The following is a 20,806-nucleotide window of genomic DNA, read 5'->3' as shown; positions in this document are numbered from 1 at the left end:
TAACAAGATCCAGGAAATTCTTTTAAATTATGGTGAAACAGACTTAGTGTTTGACACATACATTGAAAACTCGCTAAAATCTGCCAATCTGCCATGCGGAAAAAAGAAGTACATTAACACCCATTGAGTTCAAAAAAATCGATTGTACTAATATTAAAAACGTACACATGAAGACCCTACTTTCTCGAGTAAAAACAAAGAATAACGTAACAGCTTATCTGGCGAATGAAGCGTTAATATACACATGCAACATTGAAAAAAAACCTAATCGTTAGCTGGAGAAATGAAGCTAAATCATCATTAAAAGGTGATGTGACTGTACTGCAAAGCCGTCATGGAGAGGCGGGTGTTAAAGTAGTACTGGACTATTTTCATGCTTCTAGAGAAAGAGCAACCAGTACTCATACATATTCGCTTGACACCGATGTATTTTTGCTAGCATTGTTCTGGTTAAAATCATTTCACTGTCCATGCACATTTTTGACTGGGGCAGGTAGCAACCGAAGAATGACCAGTATTATGACCGCATTAGGACTAGATAAAACAAGAGGAATATTATGACTCTATGCTCTGTCATATAACAAGCTGACTTGCTAAGAAGGGAAAACCTTCTTTTGGAAAATTTATAAGACGGCTGACAAAGATACTCTCGACGCTCTGACTAATCTGGGGGTCAACTGAAGAATTCGGTACAAATGATAAAATTGTTATTGAAAGAAGCCTTTAGTTCTGTATATGTGCCGCTGACAAAGATTTATGATATTGGAGAATTTCTTTGGTCCATGTTTTCCAAGCAGGAGACTCAAAATGAAAAATTGCCACCTACAAGAGCATCTTTGTCCCCTTACATTTTAAGAGCGCATTATCAGGAATTGGAACGGCATCTTGCTGACCAGCAGCACCCGAATTCAACATCACCGTCAGACTTCGAATGAGAAGAGAAAGACAACTTCTATGTTCCAGTTATGTGTACACTTTTTTGTGCTTCTGAGTCCATTTTAAAACTAGTTCGATACAGCTGCGTAAAGGAAAAATTCAATTTTTCATGTAAATGCAAATCTCAAAATATTTCATGCACTGAACTTTGTGTGTGGAGATGATGAGGACTTCTGTGAAAATCATAGCCAACAAAGCGATAACATTTCAGATGCAGATCCTTAAGTAAGAACTGTTTGTTTACCTTTGAATCTATATTTTGAATTAAAATCAGAGTTTAGATGATGAAATCAATCATTCATTACTTGAGTACATAAATAAAATTATCATTATATCTAATATTAAGTAACGGAAGTTGTAATTTTTTTCTGTATTGAAAAAAAAAATGCTTCTTATAACCCCGAAACGTGTGTATGCAAATTATTTTACAGGTTTTTTGGAATAATAAATTTGATTTTATCGTACAAGCTTTCCAAAATATTTTTTAACTGTTACTGGTTACTAAAAATCTGCATCTAAGCAAAAAAAAAAAAAAAAAAGAAACTAAATGAATAACTTATTTTAAATTGGCAATTAGTTTTCAAATTTGAAATATAATAGTATTAAAATATTTAATATATTATTTTAGTTGAAAAAATGACAAAATAAGCCTTAAAAATCAGTTAAAACCGAAAATTTTCATTAATATCTAGTGCAGCGGCCATCTTGGATTAATGACGTCACACAGGCCGTCTGACACAAATTCAAGCAAAACACCCGGTGAGGCATAGTTATATAGGCCATAAGGAATGTATTAGAATTGGTCTCATAATTTCCTCACGAAATTTCCCACGGAGGGTCTTTTTCCTTAAGTATGCAACTGGACTAATACTTAGAGTGAAATTTATTGGCTTTGAGTAAAAAAAATTTTGTTTGCGTTTTTTTCTTTACGTTCAAATTCCAATATTGAAATACAACACAAAACCATTTCTCAAAGAGTTAAAAATAAATACATCGCTTTATACTGCCTTGGGCAGGTAAAAAACTAACTGCAATTTTTTAAATTTTTTGTTATCTATTGTAGCTTTATAGTACAAGCTTCCTTATTTGGTTTCCACTGAAAAGAATGTTCTAATTCCAACATTTCGCTATTTTTAGTGTGGAAATCAAAACTTGTTTCTTCCAAGAATCTCAAAAACTCATTTCTACAAATACTGCCTTTACCTGCCCATGGCAGTAGAGGAATGAGGAATTTAAAAATAAAATATGTTGAGTGTTGACTCCAGTAGCAGAATGGGGTCGTTTCCAAAATTTTAAAAGAATTTTTTCCAGAAAGGGCATGTTGCCAGGGGTGATTGTGTTCCGGTATCTTCATCTTCCAAAATACCGGAACTCCTACATTTTCAGAAAAACCCACTTTTGTAAAATTTAGGGCGATGTTTAATGAAATGCACACCGAAAGTCCAAATTGAAGACGTTTTGTTTGGTATAAAGCGTAAGCTACGGTCATGTTTTGCAAACTCTATGGTAATTATCGAAGAACAGCTGGAGTGGGAGTTAGAATAAAGGCTATATAAGAAGAGGAAGGAGGGTTACTTGATAGAATATTTTTCCCCTTTGGGAAGGGTTGCCACAAACGATTTTCCTTCACTGCTGAGGTCAGCTGTTCTAATTTGCGGCGCATGTATCTAAAACGATTTTTCAGATGATGTATTCACACGTGCTTCAAGGTCAAACTGAGAACGGGTGAAATCGGTGGCCAGTTTTATTTTTTTGGGGGGGAAGGTAGGAAGAGAAAAGTGATAAGAGCTTTGACTCCTGTCTTTGTTCTTTATGGCAGTTGGAGGAATTTATCGAATGCATTTTACGCAGTTAAATTTTTGCATTGCATTTTGTACATGGTCGTTCCGGGGTTCTCACTCTCATTCAAGAAAAAAGTTCAAACACTTATTTATTATGCTGTATACCTTGGGATAGCTTGAGCAATGTTCCCCAATAAGCAGTTTTTTATAGCAGTTGTTTCTGCCCGAGCACAACCGTACTTTCTTTGCTACCTCCAAACCCGGGAACATACTTTTAATGAAAGGTTTTGCATGATCCGATATTGCGATGGGCAAGCTGTGCTCCAGAATGAAATTCGTGAATAAATGTTCTGCTCTAATTATGTTATCACTTGACGATCCAGTAAAAGCTGAACCTTAAGTTTTATAAGTTGTTAAAACATGTGCATTATCTTTCCATGTGCAATGCTAAAATCAAAGTCACATCACACAGTAATATCAGGGGTCAGTCCAGGTTTTATTTTTTGAGTCCCCATTTTGTGAAAAAGCAAAATATTTTTGTGAATTTTCTTTATTTTTGTAAAAGAGAAACGATTGTGAATTTTTTTTTTCTTTTCTGGAAAATCGTTTTCAGGTATGTAAGTTAAAAATTTAAATGTATGTAAGTTAAACAATGTTTTTTTTTCTCAGAAAAATCTCTGATATGATACTTTTTGAGCATTTTTTTCCTGAAAATCCTGACTTTTCAGTACCATATTCGATCATAGTTGAAATCCACGATTTCCCATGACTTTCAAGGACACCCAGTACAATATATATTTGATTTAGAAATTTTTGGTCATTAAAGCAAAATAAATCAGCTGAAATATTAGTGACTAATTCCACTTTGGTTTAAAATAAACCAAACCGGAAAAAACTTAGTAGCCACCACTGTCACCAAGTTTTGAAGTACAAAAAGTGAGGGAGGGGGGGGGGGTTAGTTTTTACTACTTTCATAAAAAAAATAAATAAATAGAACCTTGCACTTGTTTACAAAAACATGCATTTTGGAAAATTTAAGTTAAAATAGGTTTTTGAATTATTTTACAATAAATAAATGAGAAGTCAGCAGGAAACTCCATTTTAGATGAAATAGTTTTTTAAGTTCATAGTAAAGCCTCCAAAGCGATGAGGATCAAATGCAATTGTTCCGATAAAATTTCACTTTTCACGAAATTAATTAAAAGAAAAAAAAACATGATTTATGACACCTTTATGTTATTTTCAAGAGTTTGCTTTCAGATAAGCATCAAAAATTCTGTTTATGTAAATTTAGGCAATTAATAATCCACTCTACACCAATCTTTAAGAATGACCCAAAATGGCGAAAACCCGAAAAATTTAAGATAGATTTTTTAATTTGATGCATAAAAGTAATTGTAAAAAATTAAAAATCCTCAAAAAACTGCAATTCAGATGAATAGTCAGTTTTCAGCACATTGGCGTCCAACGCAATGAAGATTAAAAAAATTAACCTTCAGAATATTATTTTAAGATAAAAAAGTTGGATTTTAAAAGAAAATAAGTATTAATAAAAAAGAAATTCCAGCACATTTTGTGGTATTTTCAATAGTTTTCATAGCAATAAACTTCCAATTCCGTTTTTGAAAACTTAGGCACTTAAAAGTCTTGTATTGGCACTACACCGATCTAGATTTTAACTAGTAGCAAGAAAATAATTAAAAAAATCCTCATAAAACCAATTTATTGGAATTGCTATAGTTTTAGCACATTAGCGACCAAAGCAATGAGGATAAGATGGATTTTTAAATATTAAGTTTTTCATTTCTCAAGAAAAATTTAAAATAATCGAAAAAAAAAAAGATTTACAGCACATTTCACTTTATTTTCATTAGTTTGCCGTTAAATAAATATCCAATTTTGCTTTGTCGCCAAACACAAAGTTCCGTAAAAATAAAAAAATAAAAATGTGCACCACCGGACGCTCAGCAGAAGTGATAACTTCCATAGGATTAAATCATTATAATTATTTAATCCTATGAAAGTAACAATTGGCTTATGGTAGGTATAATAAGCAACAAAATTTTTGTATTGTATGTTATCTGAAAATCTTGCAAAGACTGCATCAAGTACAGTTCCATGACTTGTAGTGGCTTCTTCTGGTTTATTAATCATTTGTAATTGTAATTTGGATTGTAGAAACAACAGTAAATTTTTAGCTCGATCAGAAGCAAAATTAACTCCAGTTAAAATTAAAGGAATTATACATAATAATCTTCATTAACTAAAGCAGAACCTTCTTGTGTATAATTTAAAAGCTGTTTATGAATAAATTGAATAGTACTTGAAATACTTTTGTCTGAAGTAAAGATGAAAACAGTCGGAAAAAAACGGAAAATTTCCGAAAAAAACGGGAAAAAAAAACGTTTTTTCCGAAGAAGTAAATTTCCACTTCGGAAAAATTGAAAAAAGAAAAAATTAATTTTTTCAACTTTTCGGGGTTTTAATTGAAATTTTCAGCAAAAAGTGATTCGAAATTTTTCCCACTTAAATTCAGATATAATTACCCCCCGACCCCCGTTTTATGTTAAAATACTGTCTAACCTTAATGCATGTTTTTGTATGATAATATAATTTTCATATAGATCAAAAAACGTTTAACAATACTTTTTGCAAAAAAGCTCAAACCAATAATGTTAGTGCAGAATTTATTTTCCTTCTTCATAAAACAAACAAGCATAACATCAACCACAAAACTATGTTTCTGCTGACTGTGCAAATTAAATGTATAGGGTGCGGAAAAAAAAAAGGGCAAGCAGTTTTCCATGCAACTTTATTAAAAATGAATAAATTAACAAAACACAAAAAATAATAATATGAGTAGACCTTTAGCAATCAATAAATGTAATTGGTTTCAAACTAGCTTCCTTTTGCAGTAATACAGAGATGCAACTGCTTATTGAAATTTTCATTCAAGGGCCACAAGTCCTTTAATCAATCTTATTCCCTATAAAGCAATTGGTTTACAGAGTTCTAACTTACGTATAGTTTAGGGTAGACCTTCGACTCCTAAATAGGCCATACCGGGATTGAGGTCTAGCGAGTAGAGCGTTCACTCAATATCATGTCCAAAAAACATGCGCCTTGCACCACTCGTCTTTTTGCCCATATGAATCGGTGTGGAGTTCAAGAAAAAAGTCCAGTTCACATTGTGAACATTAATTGTTTATGTGCAAATATAGATTAGAGGTTTAGCAATGATCTGTTACTTTAACCTCTGCCCCACCCCCCTCTTTATTTTTTTTAAGCAAAGCCTCTACATTGTTTCGTTTCTTAGAGGTACCAGGTATTTTGTGTTGAGATATGCATTGCAGTCTATATATAACTGCAATATGCTGCTTCAAACTGCTTAAAGCCAGAGCTCTCAGCACGAAAATCTTTCTAATTTAAATACAAAAACGCTTCCTCCACCTCCTATTTTTGCGCTTGGATATAATTTAAATTTGTACACAAACTGGGTGATCCTCAATTTCTCTTTCGAAAAAAATCTGTAACTGGAAGATTAAAAAGGATCTGGTGGGTAATGTTTGGTTTGGTTAAGGGGGGTGGGGTCATGACCCTCATGATCCCCCCCTCTTGGACACACGCTTTTCCCCTCCATAAATTTTGCGCTTGGATATAATTAAATTTTTTATACAAACTGGGGTGATCCTCAATTTCTCCTTCGAAAAAATCTGTAACTGGAAGAATAAAAGGGATCTGGTGGGTAATGTTTGGTCTGGTTAAGGGAAGTAGGCTCATGATCACCCTGACCCCCCCCCCCTTGGATCCACACTTGCCCCTCCCCCCTTAATTTTACACTTGCATATAATTTCAATTTGTTCATAAAGTGGATGATCCTCAATTTCTCTTTCGAAAAAATCTGTTACTTGAAAATAAAAAAGGCTCTGTTGGGCTATGTTTGGTCTAGCTAGGGGGGGGGGGTCATGACCCCATAACCTCCCCCTTGACCCACACTTGCCCCCCCCCCATAATTTTGTGCTTGGATATAATTTAAATTTGTTCACAAACTGGGTGGTCCTCAATTTCTCCTTTGAAAAATTCAGTAACAGGAAGATTAAAAAGACCCTGTTGTGTAATGTTTGGTCTGGCTAGGGGGGGGGGTCATGACCCCCCCCCCCTGTTGGATCCGCGTTAGTTTTGGAGCAATCTCAGGCACAGGAAAATAGTGACTTTGGAGCAGCTTGGCTCAGGAAAAATTCAAAAGCATGCACAACACTATTCGTTCGATGAATCAGTAAACCTTAAAAAATAAAATGCCATTGAAAAGTACTACGGAATTTCTTATGACGATAACTAGTATATCGGTAGAATACTAGAAGTCGGTGAAACTATCAATTTGCATAAAGTTAATTTTTTAAAAGAGAGATATTTAGGATTTAATTAGCCCAAGAATGATGTTATTCAGTTTGTAAAAGCAGTTTTTTTATTTGTTTATTTTTTTCGCACATTCAAATTGAGTTAATTGAACTGAATCCCTCCATTCAATTTCTTACACTAATATAGAAAAAAAGTAAAGAAAGAACCACAATGCAACACAGAGAAGGTTCTTAAAAAGTGTAAAAGTAATATAAGAGCAAGAAATTAATTTAAAAAAGTTTTTTATATGCATTCATTGCTTGTTATTCGATGGTTACGTTAGTCACACACAGTTTTTCGTAAAAGTACCATTAAGGGCCAAAAAAGATTCATCTGTAACAAATCTGTAGTACATTTTTGAAAATAGATTGTTTACCTCTTACAAATATATCCGCGAATTTTAAATGCCTGCGTAAGTTTCAGAAAAATTTGCCTCGTAACATAAGCATTGTTTCTCAGGGTTGCAAAAATGTTACGTTAGTCACGATGCCTTTTTTGGTGAAAAAACACCTGCCAGCGCTTATTTTGCTTCAAATTCTTGGTAGAAATGAAAAATAGTCACCTTGTACATTTTAAATCTGTATATTAAACCAAAACACATTTATTTTTACTCCCGGTGTAAGTAAAAAGAGTTTGAAAATCAGCTGCGAATGTTACGTTAGTCACTATGGAATGACCCTCTTGATAAAAAAAGGCTATTATAATGTTAATTTCTTCAATCCATTGGTATTTTGCACAATTAATACATTATGCATTGAACATTACATAAAACAGTAGAAACACAAGTTTCGATCGTAACAAACGCATTTAAGTAACCAAAACGGTGGTAATAAAATTTTATTATTTAAAGACTAGTATATAAAGTCATTCAAGTACTTTAAATTTTTTTCCAGTATTTTGCATTGCAGAATCAGGGGTAGAAGTGATCAACTTGTCACATATAGGACATTTTCCACAAAAAATATAGGACAAATATAGGACACATTATACGAATAATTTTGCTATGAAAAAAGAAATAATACATATCATATATTATTTAGTTATTCTTATCAATGATTTTGTTTAAAAAAAATCCTCAAACAAAATTATAACTTACATCTGAAATGACTTTCCTGTAGTTGAAAGAATAATTTTTGAAAAAACAGTGTACTTTATAGACTAAATAACTAAACAAAATTTGAACAAAGATAATTTTATTATTTCTTCCTCACTCATGACCCAAGTACTAATTCCACTGTTCTTTGATTTTATATCTAAACTGAACCCTTTACCACTTGTAGTAAGAACAAAGAACTTGAGAAGGATTCTTCTGACGTTTTTCAGAGTTTTCTTGATGCTTGAATGTTTCAGCAGGCTGCCTCAATTGCAAAAATCCACTATTGCTTATGGGCACTGAACGGTTGCAAAAATGGCAAAAAGTGGTAAAATCATCTTTTCCTTTAGTGCACCATGCACCAAAATTTGTACTATTAATGTCCTCCCGGTCCAACCAATCCACAAGAAATTTTGTTAAGCGATGCGATTTTGCCATTATAATTCCACTTATTACAACAAACTATGTTTTAACATCATAAGGAACTAACATTCCACGATCCCAAAATTCCACAAAAAGAAAAGATTGCAAAAAGAATATAAGAACATTCCGATCAGAAAATGCACTGAAAACAAAAACCTACCAACGAAAACGAAAACCATGATGGAAAACAAAACAAACGGCTGTTGCTCCCCCCCCCAAACGTAAAATTCTAAAACCAACTTCAGACTCAGTTCTCGAAACTCCACCCACTATAGTGACGTTACATTGCTGTAGCCAATGAGTGAAGATGCCTGTAGCAGTATTTAGTCAGTTTCGTTTTTTTAATTAGAAATTTGTTTGAGGACGTACTTTCAGCTATATTGCAGCGAAAAATCCGATGTCAGAAAGTTTATTTACTGTTCTTTTTCAAAGATATATAGGGTAAAAAACGGGAATATAGGAAATATAGGACATTTTCCAAAAATATAGGAAATATAGGACGGTTTTGATGCTTTTTTTGAAAATATAGGAAATACAGGATATATAGGACTACTTCGACCCCTGCAGAATTTAAAAATAGATAAAATTTTCATTGGAAAAGCTCAAAAACTGAAACTTACATTATGATGATATCCACAATCTACTCCAAAACTACTGGACAACTATGTCCAGAATCTATTGCCTACAGACCGATCATTAAATTTGCTATTTATTAATTTTTATACATACCTGCTGTCTTTTTATGTTTATGATGTTCTAGGTGTACATACTATGTAAAAAAAACAAAATTGATGTCAAATTTCAAAATTTTAAAAATATCTCAGAATTAACTTTTTTGTTTCCCCCTTTTGAGAAGAACTACCCAAGTCTTAAAGTCCTCAACTATACAATTAGACTTATAAGGAGGATTGAAAATACTGCTTAATACAAGATTATGAACGCCCAAACGGTACAATAACATCGTTATGAAAAACAAGCGAGTATTATAGAAGCAGCTGCAATCAGATTTCGAAATGTGTGAAAAATCGGGACTGCCGGGTAAAAACTTAAGAAATGGCTAGGACGTGTAAATTTAGCCCCTAATTTGCAGAATTCAATAAATATACATGTTCTTGAACCCAAAATCCATGACTAGATAGATGTCAGTTTCCAGGGCTGGATTTAGGGGAGGGCAGGCAGGGCTACTGCCCCAGGGTCCCCACAATAAAATTTTTACAAAATATCCTAACTTTCACGGGTCGAAAATATCGGATATATACATACAGCGTTAGAAATCAGTAAAAAATCTTACTGGTCCTTCGGACCAGTCAACTTGAATATATACTGGTCCACAGATAACACCACTGGTCGGATTTAAACTTACACTAAAACTAACAAGTAAGCAAAGAGTAAATTTTCCTTGGCTATGAAACATTTAAATATGGAATATTAAATACCCAAGTGTGTGTGTGTGCGCGTGCATGCAGTCCGAAAACCAATTTCATTAGCAGCCTTTAAAATAGGCTACCAAAAGTTTGATAATTTAATATGACTATTTTTACTTAGTTTCAGGGCGTTATCGAACTCCACCCCATCCCCTTGTACTATATAATGAGTAAAATGTGGATGTGCGACTTAAAATTATGAAAAGCTATTTGAAAAAGATTGGTGGTCCCAAGGACCATTGATTCTTTTATTGTAGTGGTCCTAGGCAAGTTTCACTGGTCTGGGACCAGTGGACCAGCAGTAATTTCGAACGCTGACATATAGTATATCAAAATATTCGGATATATATCAAAGTATCGGATATTTTCGAAAATATGATCATTTTTTCGAACCCTGATTAGGAGCTTCCACTCCTTCGTTGCCCCGGGGCCTCCACACTTCCAAATCCGACCCTGTCAGTTTCCATGACTGGGGCATACTTGGGACAAACTTTGTCACTAATGGCGCAACACGTACAGTTGGTATTCTTTACTTCCGGTCATTCCGTTAATGTGCTTGAGAGCGCGCACGAAGAAATATAATTATCTCTAGAGCTAAATCAATTTTGAAGTGAATGTATAACAAATAAAAAGATTGATGTTTCAAGTTTGAAAGAAAAACTAAAAGTTATGGAGATTAAAACAGGGATCCAAAGCTGAATTAAATACCACGAAGTATAGATAGTACTTAAATGATGGTAAGAACCCAGACAACTTGGTTAAAACTATCAAATTAAAAAAAAAAGGTGAGATTTCCATAATTCTACAGTTAGCGTAAAATATCCTTATGTTTTAGTTGCATATTTTCTCATTATAAAGAACAACTATTTAGTAATTATTTATTTATAAAACTATTTATATCTTTATTTCGACGTTCAAAACTGCAATATTTTAATCTAGAATACATTCATATGCTGCAGCTTAATTTTTTGCTGAATGTACGTTTCTCTTGTTGATGGTCAAACTGTAATGTGTAAAAAAGCCTAACAACGTTACCGCTCTCATATTTGTCAAAGATTTCATTTTCTTTTTCATACACATACACACAGCAAACTGTACATAATTTCAATAACTATTAATCGTTTTTATTCAAATTACTATTTTTCCCCCCATTAAATGTGCAAAATTTAACAATAGAAGATAGAATGACAACTTTATTGTATAACAAATTGAAAAAGAACTAGATATGAACGATATGATTTGGATGAATAAGATATGATTTTTATGCCTTATTAAAGACTTATTTACTTTATATTTATGCTTTTAAATTTTTATTAAAAATTAAATTATTCAATCCCCAAAAAGGCTAATTTATAACTAAGACTATGAACTAAAGACAGGCAAAAAATAATTTAAACAGATAAAAATGTTTCTGATTGGGATTTCAGTTATTTAAGAAAATGAACTTAATATGTATGTAAACTAAAATAAGAAATTTCCAAATACTAATATAAATGATAAATACTTCCTTTAAATTTTAACTTTGAAGTTAATAGAATTATTTAGATATTAATTAAAATTATTGATATAAACAATTAAATCAGACACCTGTTATATTCATACTAAATTCAGGGTTCATACACTTTTGGTTAAAAAAAGTTCCCTGACTTTTCCAGGTTTTCCAGGTTGTTTTTTAGAAAATTCCAGGTTACTCGCTTCATTAAAAATTTAAGTTTAAATAGTAATATTTTCAAAATAATTAAAATTGTTTAAAGTAGCAATGCAGAAGAACTGAAACTTCTCCCCTTAGATTAAAAAAAAAAAAAAAAAAAAACTTGGATTTTTTTTCCTTTGTTTTCTCTGTCAAAATTTTAAGTTTTTTTTAAACATTTTGTTCAAAATTGTTTTAATTTGTTTACTATTTGTTGAAAACAGAGTACTTTCAACTTATTTTACCTTTTTTTTTTTTGATGTCACGCGTAATATTATAGCGTTTTGCTGTAGTCCTGCAGCAACCTTTAGCATCCGCTTTTGGTTTACAATACTTTTTATTTTCTTATAAGTAGGTTACACAAAACATATTGAGCAAAATGCAAAGCTAAATTTTAGTATAAATATAGTTAACTTGTTGCATCAATTGGCATACCATGTAATGCATAGTAACAAAAATCAACATCCGCCGATCATAGTCCAATGCCAATAATCTTTTTTTTTCCACATATTAAAGGACGCTTACATTAAAATTTCAAATTTTCTTTTCCAGAAAGTATTAGTTAATTTTCAAAAATTCACAACTTTTTGCACATTTTAATGTTATTTTCAATGTTACTCATTGATATAAACATCCAATTCTGTTTCTGGAAGTTTAAGTCTACTTCCATTGTGCAAACGATCAAATATGGCGACAAAGTGAAAAATTTAAAATAATAAGTAGATTTTTGGATTTGTAGTATAAAAGTAGTAATAAATAATTAATAATCCTTAAAAGGATAATAATAAAAGCAAAATAGTCAGTATTTAGCACATAAGAGTCTAAATCAATTAAAACAAAAAAATGTTATAAAGATTAAATTTGGCATTTTTCCAGAAAATAATTACAAATTATCCGGAAAAAAAGGCACAATTTGTGTTGTTTTCAATAGTTTGCATTGCAATTAACATCCAATGCCGTTTTCGGGAACTTAGGCATTTAAAAAGTCTTGTGTACTTCCATCTTGGGAATGACCAAATATGGCGGGTATGCCCAAAAATAAGAAATACCTTTTTTAATTTGTCGCATGAAGACAATTAAAAAATAATTAATCTTCATGAAACTACAATTCATTGAAAAGTTTTTCTCACATTTGCGTCCGAGGCAGTGAGGATAAGATTAAGTTTTAAGAACAAAATTTTTCATTTCTCAAGAAAATTATTTTAAATAACAATAGAAAAACAATTTGTAGACCATTTTTTGTTATTTTCATCAGTTTTCAATTAAAGAAAACATCCAATTCTGCTTTGTTTTTAGAAACTTAGGCATTTTAGGATTGTATCTACATCCATCTTGTGAATGACCAAAGATGGCGACTACGTTTCACACGTAGATGAAATGATTTTCCGATCAAAAAAAAAAAAACTATTTTCCCCGATCGACCTTCCCATCTACAGGTTGTGCTTCCGAAGCAGTAAATTGTCTTCTCTCCTTTTGAGTTTGTGATAATTGCTGTTCACCTGATTTTTTTCCCCTTGGGAACTACTGAGAGCCAAAAATGGCGGCTGCTGAAGATTTTTTGGGTCGCCACTTTTTTCATTGCTTTAAAATTGTTACAATTTTTTTTAAATACATCGATAAAAATGAAGATTAGATCTCATAAAACCAAATTCCCTGGGAAAAAATTGGGAAAAGAAAAATTTTGGGGACACATTTGGAAAATTCCCTGACATTTTTGACTATGTTATTTTCCATGATAATTCCAAGTTTTCCCGGAGCGTACGAACCCTGAACCGAATAGAATGTTGTGGCAACCCATCTAAAACTTAAGGCAGTAGAAAGAAATGCGTTCCCCTCACTGACTCCATGCAAGAAAAACTTCGCTCTTTTGGCGCATTTTTCGTTGTGAAAAAAAAAACGTTAATTTCTCGATCGCAGTTTTTAAGTGCCAGCGTCGGTTTAGATAAAAATTTACAATTTTTTTCGTGAAATCACAATAAAAACGAAGACTAGATCTCATGGTACTTAATTCCTTGAGAAAAAAAATGGAAAAAAATTTTTGGAGGACAAAATTTGAAAACTCCCTGACTTTTCCCTGACATTTTTGACAGTGTCATTTTCCCTGACAATTCCCGGTTTTCCCGGAATTCCCGGAGCGTACGAACCCTGTAAATAATGCGAATGAATAAACAAATTAAAATGAAAAAAAAAAAAAAACTACTATGAAACTAACTATGATTTGAAACATATATGTACACATCTGAGGTGGAGTAGAAGTGGTATTTACTACTTATTTTATCTGCGTATTGTAGATAAAAAAAATCATATCCAATCTTAACCATTTCAATTTACACTCAATAGAAAACTTCAAAACGTAACGGACCTTGTAAGCAGTATGCTCTTACTATCATCATAACAATTAATACTCAGTTTTGATGTGACCATGCCTTTTTTTTCCCCTTAAAATATTAAACATAGACATCAAAAAAGCATGAAATGCAAACACCGATGTTAATCTTTTCTAACCTGAATTTTTAATTTTCTTCGGCGCTAGCAGTAAAAAACAATATGTATAAAATTTAATTTAAAGGGAAAAAAAAAAACAAGTTTTCTAATATTCATGCATATGTATCTGTACTTAGACAAATGCACATTTCAGATTGGAAATCCCTTTATTTATTTGGTATTAGTAGAAAATAGCGATTCACGCTCAAAGCTTACTGTACTGATGGGTGAAACATTCAGTTATTTCAATTGGACTCGTGACAGAAAGAGTATTAAAAATATTACTGAACCTAGTACGTCTATGGTAAAAATATATTGATGTTTTAAAAAAAATATTCACATAAAACTTTTACCAAAAAAAAAAATCTCGTGGAAGATCTAAAAGAGCATCGAAACTTTTCTGTGTTTCTATTACAAGACGAATGCGGAGGAATAGCCGAAAGTAACTCATACCAACATTTGCCTAGGCGCGCAAGGAACTATGGGAGTTTTAGCATGCCCCCCTTTGACCATTTTTTGTTGAAAATCATGACTTTCCATGACCATTTTCAATTACAGTCGAAATCCATGACTTTCCATATGAGCGGACACCCTGTTAATACCTCTTAAGTTACAACCTTATTAGCGCCCCCTAATCTTTACTTCCACCACCGGGACACACAACCATTCCCCCTACCAGGGCGTTCACACACAGACCCATCCATGTGTTCATTAACACATTTCGCTCAAAACATATCACTAGACTATCAAATCATCCCAAAGAATCATTTGATAATCGAACATTCAACAGCATACATTCAATTATAACACTATTTGAATGAAACATTCGAGAGGAAAATATTTAACCATAACACCATTTAGATCGCAGAGATATCTATTCCTCAAGTGTACTGGAACACCTTTTAAAATTAGGGACCCTCCCCTTTCAAGAAGGATACTCCCTAAAAAAAGACTAAAAGCCATTAAGAATTTCAATGGTGCAGTCTGCGTCATTACATACTCCTCAGGCACATCAGCGCAGCCCGTTATTCCAAATTTTTCTGGGGGAAGGGTCAAAGGGTATTTACTCAATGCAATTTTTTTCAGGAAGACAACAAAAACCATGCTCATTCATAAGTAAAATCATTAACTTTTCAAAGCCAGCCCTCCGACTCCCTAAATGACAGATGCCCCTGCACAACTGAATCACTTCAGAAGTCAACTATATTGAGAAGTTCATTCGATTATCAAATCACTCGAGAAATACACTGCTCTAGCGATTGACATTTTGAGAACTGAATATCTCGAGAAGTTCACAAAGCGAGAACTCGAGCAGCTGATCGCTCGAGTTCTCACAAAGTTGCTCGAGTACTCGGAATAGGGTAATCGAGAACCTGAGACGTGATAATCGAGAACTGGAGATACGATAATCGAGAATTCGTGGTAATCGAATTCTCAAATGATCTTGAACAATCGAGTGATTCGATTATTAGAGCTCGATTATGCCCATCACTAGCCTAAATTAAAATTATTACTATCCCATTTGTTTCACAAGACCAGGTGCGTGCACAGAAGTTTTAGAGCCCGTAAAATGATTTTTACTGTTCTGCTCCATATTGTTTACCCCTACGTCCTTACATGTATTTCACTCCTTATTTCAAAACTCTCGTCCCTCATTAGGCTCAGGCCTGGGCTAACAGATGTTCCTTCTCTCCCCCCCCCCTGTATACACCTCTGCACAAGGCTATAACAAGTTTAAAATCCCATATTCAGTTTTTATCAACTAACACATTTACAATTTATCATCTATGTCATTGTGAGGCTCTGAGAAGTTGAGCTCCGACTCTGACAATGTTTACCTCTGTTTTAGAAAATAGGGAGGGGTAATTGGCGCTAAGTTGAGTTGAGGAACTTTCTTAGTAGTTTTTCAAAAATATTCCAATCAAAATTCGAGCCAATAACGCGTCTATTTTTCACTAAACTCCCCAAAAACAGGTAAACATCGTCAAGGTCACAGCTCAACTAACCAGAGCTGCACTATAGTATTTTTCATTTAAAAAACTGTTTATAATAAAAAAATAGATGTTTTTAAAATCGATAAAAATAATATTTTACCTCTTCATATTGAAATTTTCTTTGACTAACAATCACATTTTCTATCCCTGTTCTATCTCCATACTTTTTTTCATAAATGGTATAGTTCTTAAAAAGCTCCTGAGCTTTTTCTTTTGGTATCTTGTCTAAGGCATATTTATATATCCTTCTTACACGGTCATGCTAAAAAAGACAATTTAATTTGAAGAAAAAAACTTACTTTATCATCATTATAAACAATCAAAAGCAGTTTGAAGGGTAAAATAGACATAAGTCGTTGATTAGAATCAACTTGATTTAAATCTAGACTAAAATCATGATTTAAATCGAGTGATTTTATTTTCATTAAGAGCAAGAATCTGAGAGAATCTGATCTAACGCTTGTGATTCATGCCATCTCAGATTTTCTCAAAAAAAAAAAAAAGTTATTACTTGTCTTATTAAAAACCTAAATGCAGAGTTTTTTGTTCTGAAATTGAGCTGTTCAGTTTTAATGGACCCCCTAAAGGTCAAAGCGCAGCAGCAAAAACTAAGCGGATTTATCAGACATGGAACTAGCTATGAGCCACAATTGTTGACGAGAACTAGAGACGTACCGAGTAATCGGTAACTACTCGGTACTCCGCCTACTCGGCCAATTTGCCGAGTACTCGGTACTCGGCCAAATTCTGATCAGATACTCGGCCAATACCGAGTAGTTGCAAAAAATTGAATATTGTCCAAGACAGATACTAAAATTTATTAAAAAAAGAACAAGCATTATATTCTGCAATCATTTACTATTAAAATTTATAAGTCAAATTTAAATTTTGAGAAAAATGAAAATTGTAATGCTTCAATGGAATAAATCTTTATTTTAATGTCCCCAAAGTTAAAAAAAACTCATTTATTAAAAATTATACAAAAAAGGTAAGTATAGAAAATATGGAATTTTTATATTAAAAATGGATTTTTGCTACAAACAAAAATTAGTTATAAAAAATATAAAAATACCTTTGCTTAAAAAATAAAAGGAAATAAAACAACTTTAAAAGCACAGTGCAGGAACACTGCAGACACGTGTTTTGGCATTACAAGGAATTTCTTTTTCAATGCACAAAATGGGAGCTCGTGGATTTAAAGGCATTCGACAAAAGTTGGATTTTTTTGTCGTATGTCTTTACATTCTTTAGCTCACATGTTATGCACTGAAAAAGACGTTCCTTGTAACGGGGGGTCAGAAACAAGTGTCTGCAGTGTTCCTGCATATTTGCTTTATCTGCTTTTAAAAATTATTTATGTTTGGTGGACTAGAACTATAATTGATTGGTATACAGTGAAACCCCTCCTAACGGACACCCCTCTTATGTGGACAATTTTTAATTCCCCAGTTCCAATGCAAATAACATTATTAAACCCCTGTCCTGCGGACACCTCTCTATTGAAAAAAAATTGTCCTGTTAGTGTCCACATTAGAGGGATTTCACTGTAATTTGTTTAATTCCAACTTGATTAATCATACCTTTTATTAATTTATTTTTAATTTTAAAAATAATTTTTTTGTAAAATTTTTGACACAAACAAAATTGTTTATATAATGCGCAATTAAATTTCAGCAGGAATTTAGATTTAAAAACTTTTATATGGACAAGGAGGTCTATACTACTATTCCAATAAGTTCAAAATTCATCACATGTCTGTCGGTGGTTCTTCTTAAAACATAATTGGTACTTGGTGACTCGGCCGAGTACTCGGTACTCGGCCAAAGTGCTACTCGCTACGTAACAATTTGCCTCCAAAAATGTTCTATGTATGAAGGATAGAAGGTTCAAACTTTACAGAATGAATGCTAAATTAGTAGCCAGTTGTTGCAGCAAGGTCAATGAAGGTCACAAAAAAGTGGCATTTTTAACGTTTTTGAGGTCGGAAAACAAATTGCACATTTCAGTTGCCACGGCAAAAGTACTGTCGCTTGAAAGGTAAGTACTTCATTTTACTGATATTCATACTGTCATAACTCCTTGCACGAACAACATATTGAAATAACTTTTCTGCCCTTATCATGCCCTATTATTAGTCTTACCAAAACAGTAAACTCCATTGAGGCGAAATATTTTAATTTTTTTAAAAAAAATAATAACTTTGCTATTTTTGTCATCATGGATTTTTTTTTCTTCGTACTATTTGCCAGAAATTCTGGTATTCTAATACAGGGTGGCGACAGGAACTGTGAAAAAAAGTTCCCCGACTTTTCCCTGATTAAGCTCACCAAATTTCCCTGATTTACGTTACCAATGATAATGGTTTTCTTTCTTTGCTCTTCTTGAAATCCATTGTATGTTTGTATAAAATGCAATATTTTAAACGTTTTTAAGTTGTGTAAAGTTGTTGAACTAAAGATATATTTTTAAAAGATGCTACTTTTTTAATAAAATGGTAAAAAAAAAACAGATCAACTTTTTTTGGGGAAAAAACTACAAAACAGTATATTAAATTTTTCTACATGGAAAGATTATAGAAAATTGAAAAAAAAATATACTTTACTTCCAAAAACCACTTAGCATATGAATTTTAAGAAACTATTAAAATTACTCTTAAAAACACATAAATTTATGATAGAACTAAAAAGTAATTAAGTTTTAAACTAAGTTTTCAAACAGTATAATAATTGTTGCAAGAATAACAAGTAATAGTGAAAGAATAGAAGTAATGTAGTTATTCTTACATAACTAATTGACATATTTATGCAAAACAGATGAAACCATTTGACATCCATTCATAGGGAGCTTTTCTCTAATCAAGAACATGGGTTTTAATGAATGAATACAGCATTTTAAACATTAAAAAAAAAATGAAGATATTTACTTAAGCACACAAGTTAACTCCTATTTCAAATAATTTCAGTATGTAAAGAAAAAAATCTTAGATTGCTTTTGTAACAAACAACTTTGAAAAGCAAGAAAAAAAAAAGGGGAAAAAAAGCAATTAGTTAATTTCAAAATGTATAAAAGAATACAACTTGGTTATAAAATTAAAGAATCACTTAAGACTGAAGAAAAGAAAACCTTTATAATCTGCGGTGACAACAAATAGTATAACACAAAAACAAAGTTTTTTTAATTGAAAGTTCAATTTTAGCAATTAAATTAAAAACGCAAAGAAGTAAAACCTATTAAGCTTTTATAGTATTAATTCAAAAACCAAAGATTTCCTCTTGAAATCGTGATTACAGCACGCTAATTACTACGAGACAATGGAATAAAGGCTAAGGAGGATGAGGGCTTCCCGTTTGCCTGTATGATTGTTTATTTTACGAAGCATTGAAAGCGTAAAAGGAAATTTCAAGCTAGGTAAAATAAACAACCTAACAGACTCGGAAGTAATCTTAGGAAGTTCATCTAGTGGTTAATAAGTAAGATTCAATACTTTAACATTGAGGAAAAAAGATGCACAAATATGCGGCAGTGTATAATTGCACCTCATTAATTTTACTTTTTTTTTTTTAACAGATAATTGGCGGAAAATGCTCAGGGAATTAAAGTACTTAATTTTGTAGAGCAAAAAAAATTTTTTTTTTCTCCATAAAATCAATTTTCCCTGATTTTTTGTTATTTTTCCAAAATTCCCTGATATTTCACTGATTAATAAAGTTCCCTGACTTTCCCCTGATCTCCCTGATCTGTCGCCACCCTGTAATAGTACAGTTTGCAACATAAAATGATGTTTCATTGTTCTGTGACACATATAATATTTTTGACATTCATTTAACTTAACATAAGACATTGATAACATTTAAATTTTGCATATTTCAGTGCAAAGTAATTTAGTCAACGTTTTCAATGTCATTATATTAAAAATTCCATTTTTTTTTTTTTGAAATCAAGCACATAGTTTCTTCTAGGACTCCTGAATGTGTTTTTAGCACGGCACATTAAACGGATCAGTTTCAGATCATTTCTGTAAAAGTTTTTTTTTATTTCAAAACTTTGTACTCAAGGTTATTATTTCTTCTTGAAGCTACTTATTTGAACTATTACATTTTTAACATTCTAATAAGAAATAAATGTAAGATAAATTGGATTTTGTGTGTGTGTGTGTTTTCAAATAATTCGCCCATTTAGCTCAGAAAAAAAAAAACACCCACAGAAATCAGAGCCAGAAATAAGTACGTCTTGGCCGAAAATTCGTAAGTTTACAGTTTTGTCCTGCTGACAACTGTACTTGCACATTTAAAACTACCAATGAATTATCAATTCATATAGCAAGAGGAGAGCACAAAATTCCTTAACTTCCCTGAAGAATGGATAAAACGAAAAATAAATTTGCAAAAATAATGGAGATTATTACAAATAAAAAAAGCTATCCAACTATCAACTCTTCTGAAAGTGGCACTGCATTGAGTAGCTATGCAATGTTTCCAAGTCAGGTTCCACACTACGGATGGGCAGTGAAGCCAAAAGAAAAAAAAAAGTCATTCGGCTAAACCAAAGTCAAAAGCAAATTCTTCTTGAGTGTTCAACAAAGG

The 20,806-nt window shown here is 32.3% G+C and overlaps 1 protein-coding gene across 1 annotated transcript in view; it reads right to left on the bottom strand.

Annotated features, from left to right (window-relative positions):
* The window catches only part of LOC129229803 (crooked neck-like protein 1), a 146,285-nt gene that overhangs the window by 7,544 nt on the left and 117,935 nt on the right, over nt 1-20,806 (bottom strand). The window contains exon 9 of the mRNA XM_054864180.1: nt 16,324-16,485. Coding sequence (XP_054720155.1) covers nt 16,324-16,485 — 162 coding nt within the window. The remainder of the gene's footprint in view (nt 1-16,323; nt 16,486-20,806) is intronic.

Source organism: Uloborus diversus, chromosome 9, assembly GCF_026930045.1.
Source record: "Uloborus diversus isolate 005 chromosome 9, Udiv.v.3.1, whole genome shotgun sequence".
Taxonomy (NCBI): domain Eukaryota; kingdom Metazoa; phylum Arthropoda; class Arachnida; order Araneae; family Uloboridae; genus Uloborus; species Uloborus diversus.
This window is presented reverse-complemented; position numbering and strand designations above follow the sequence as displayed.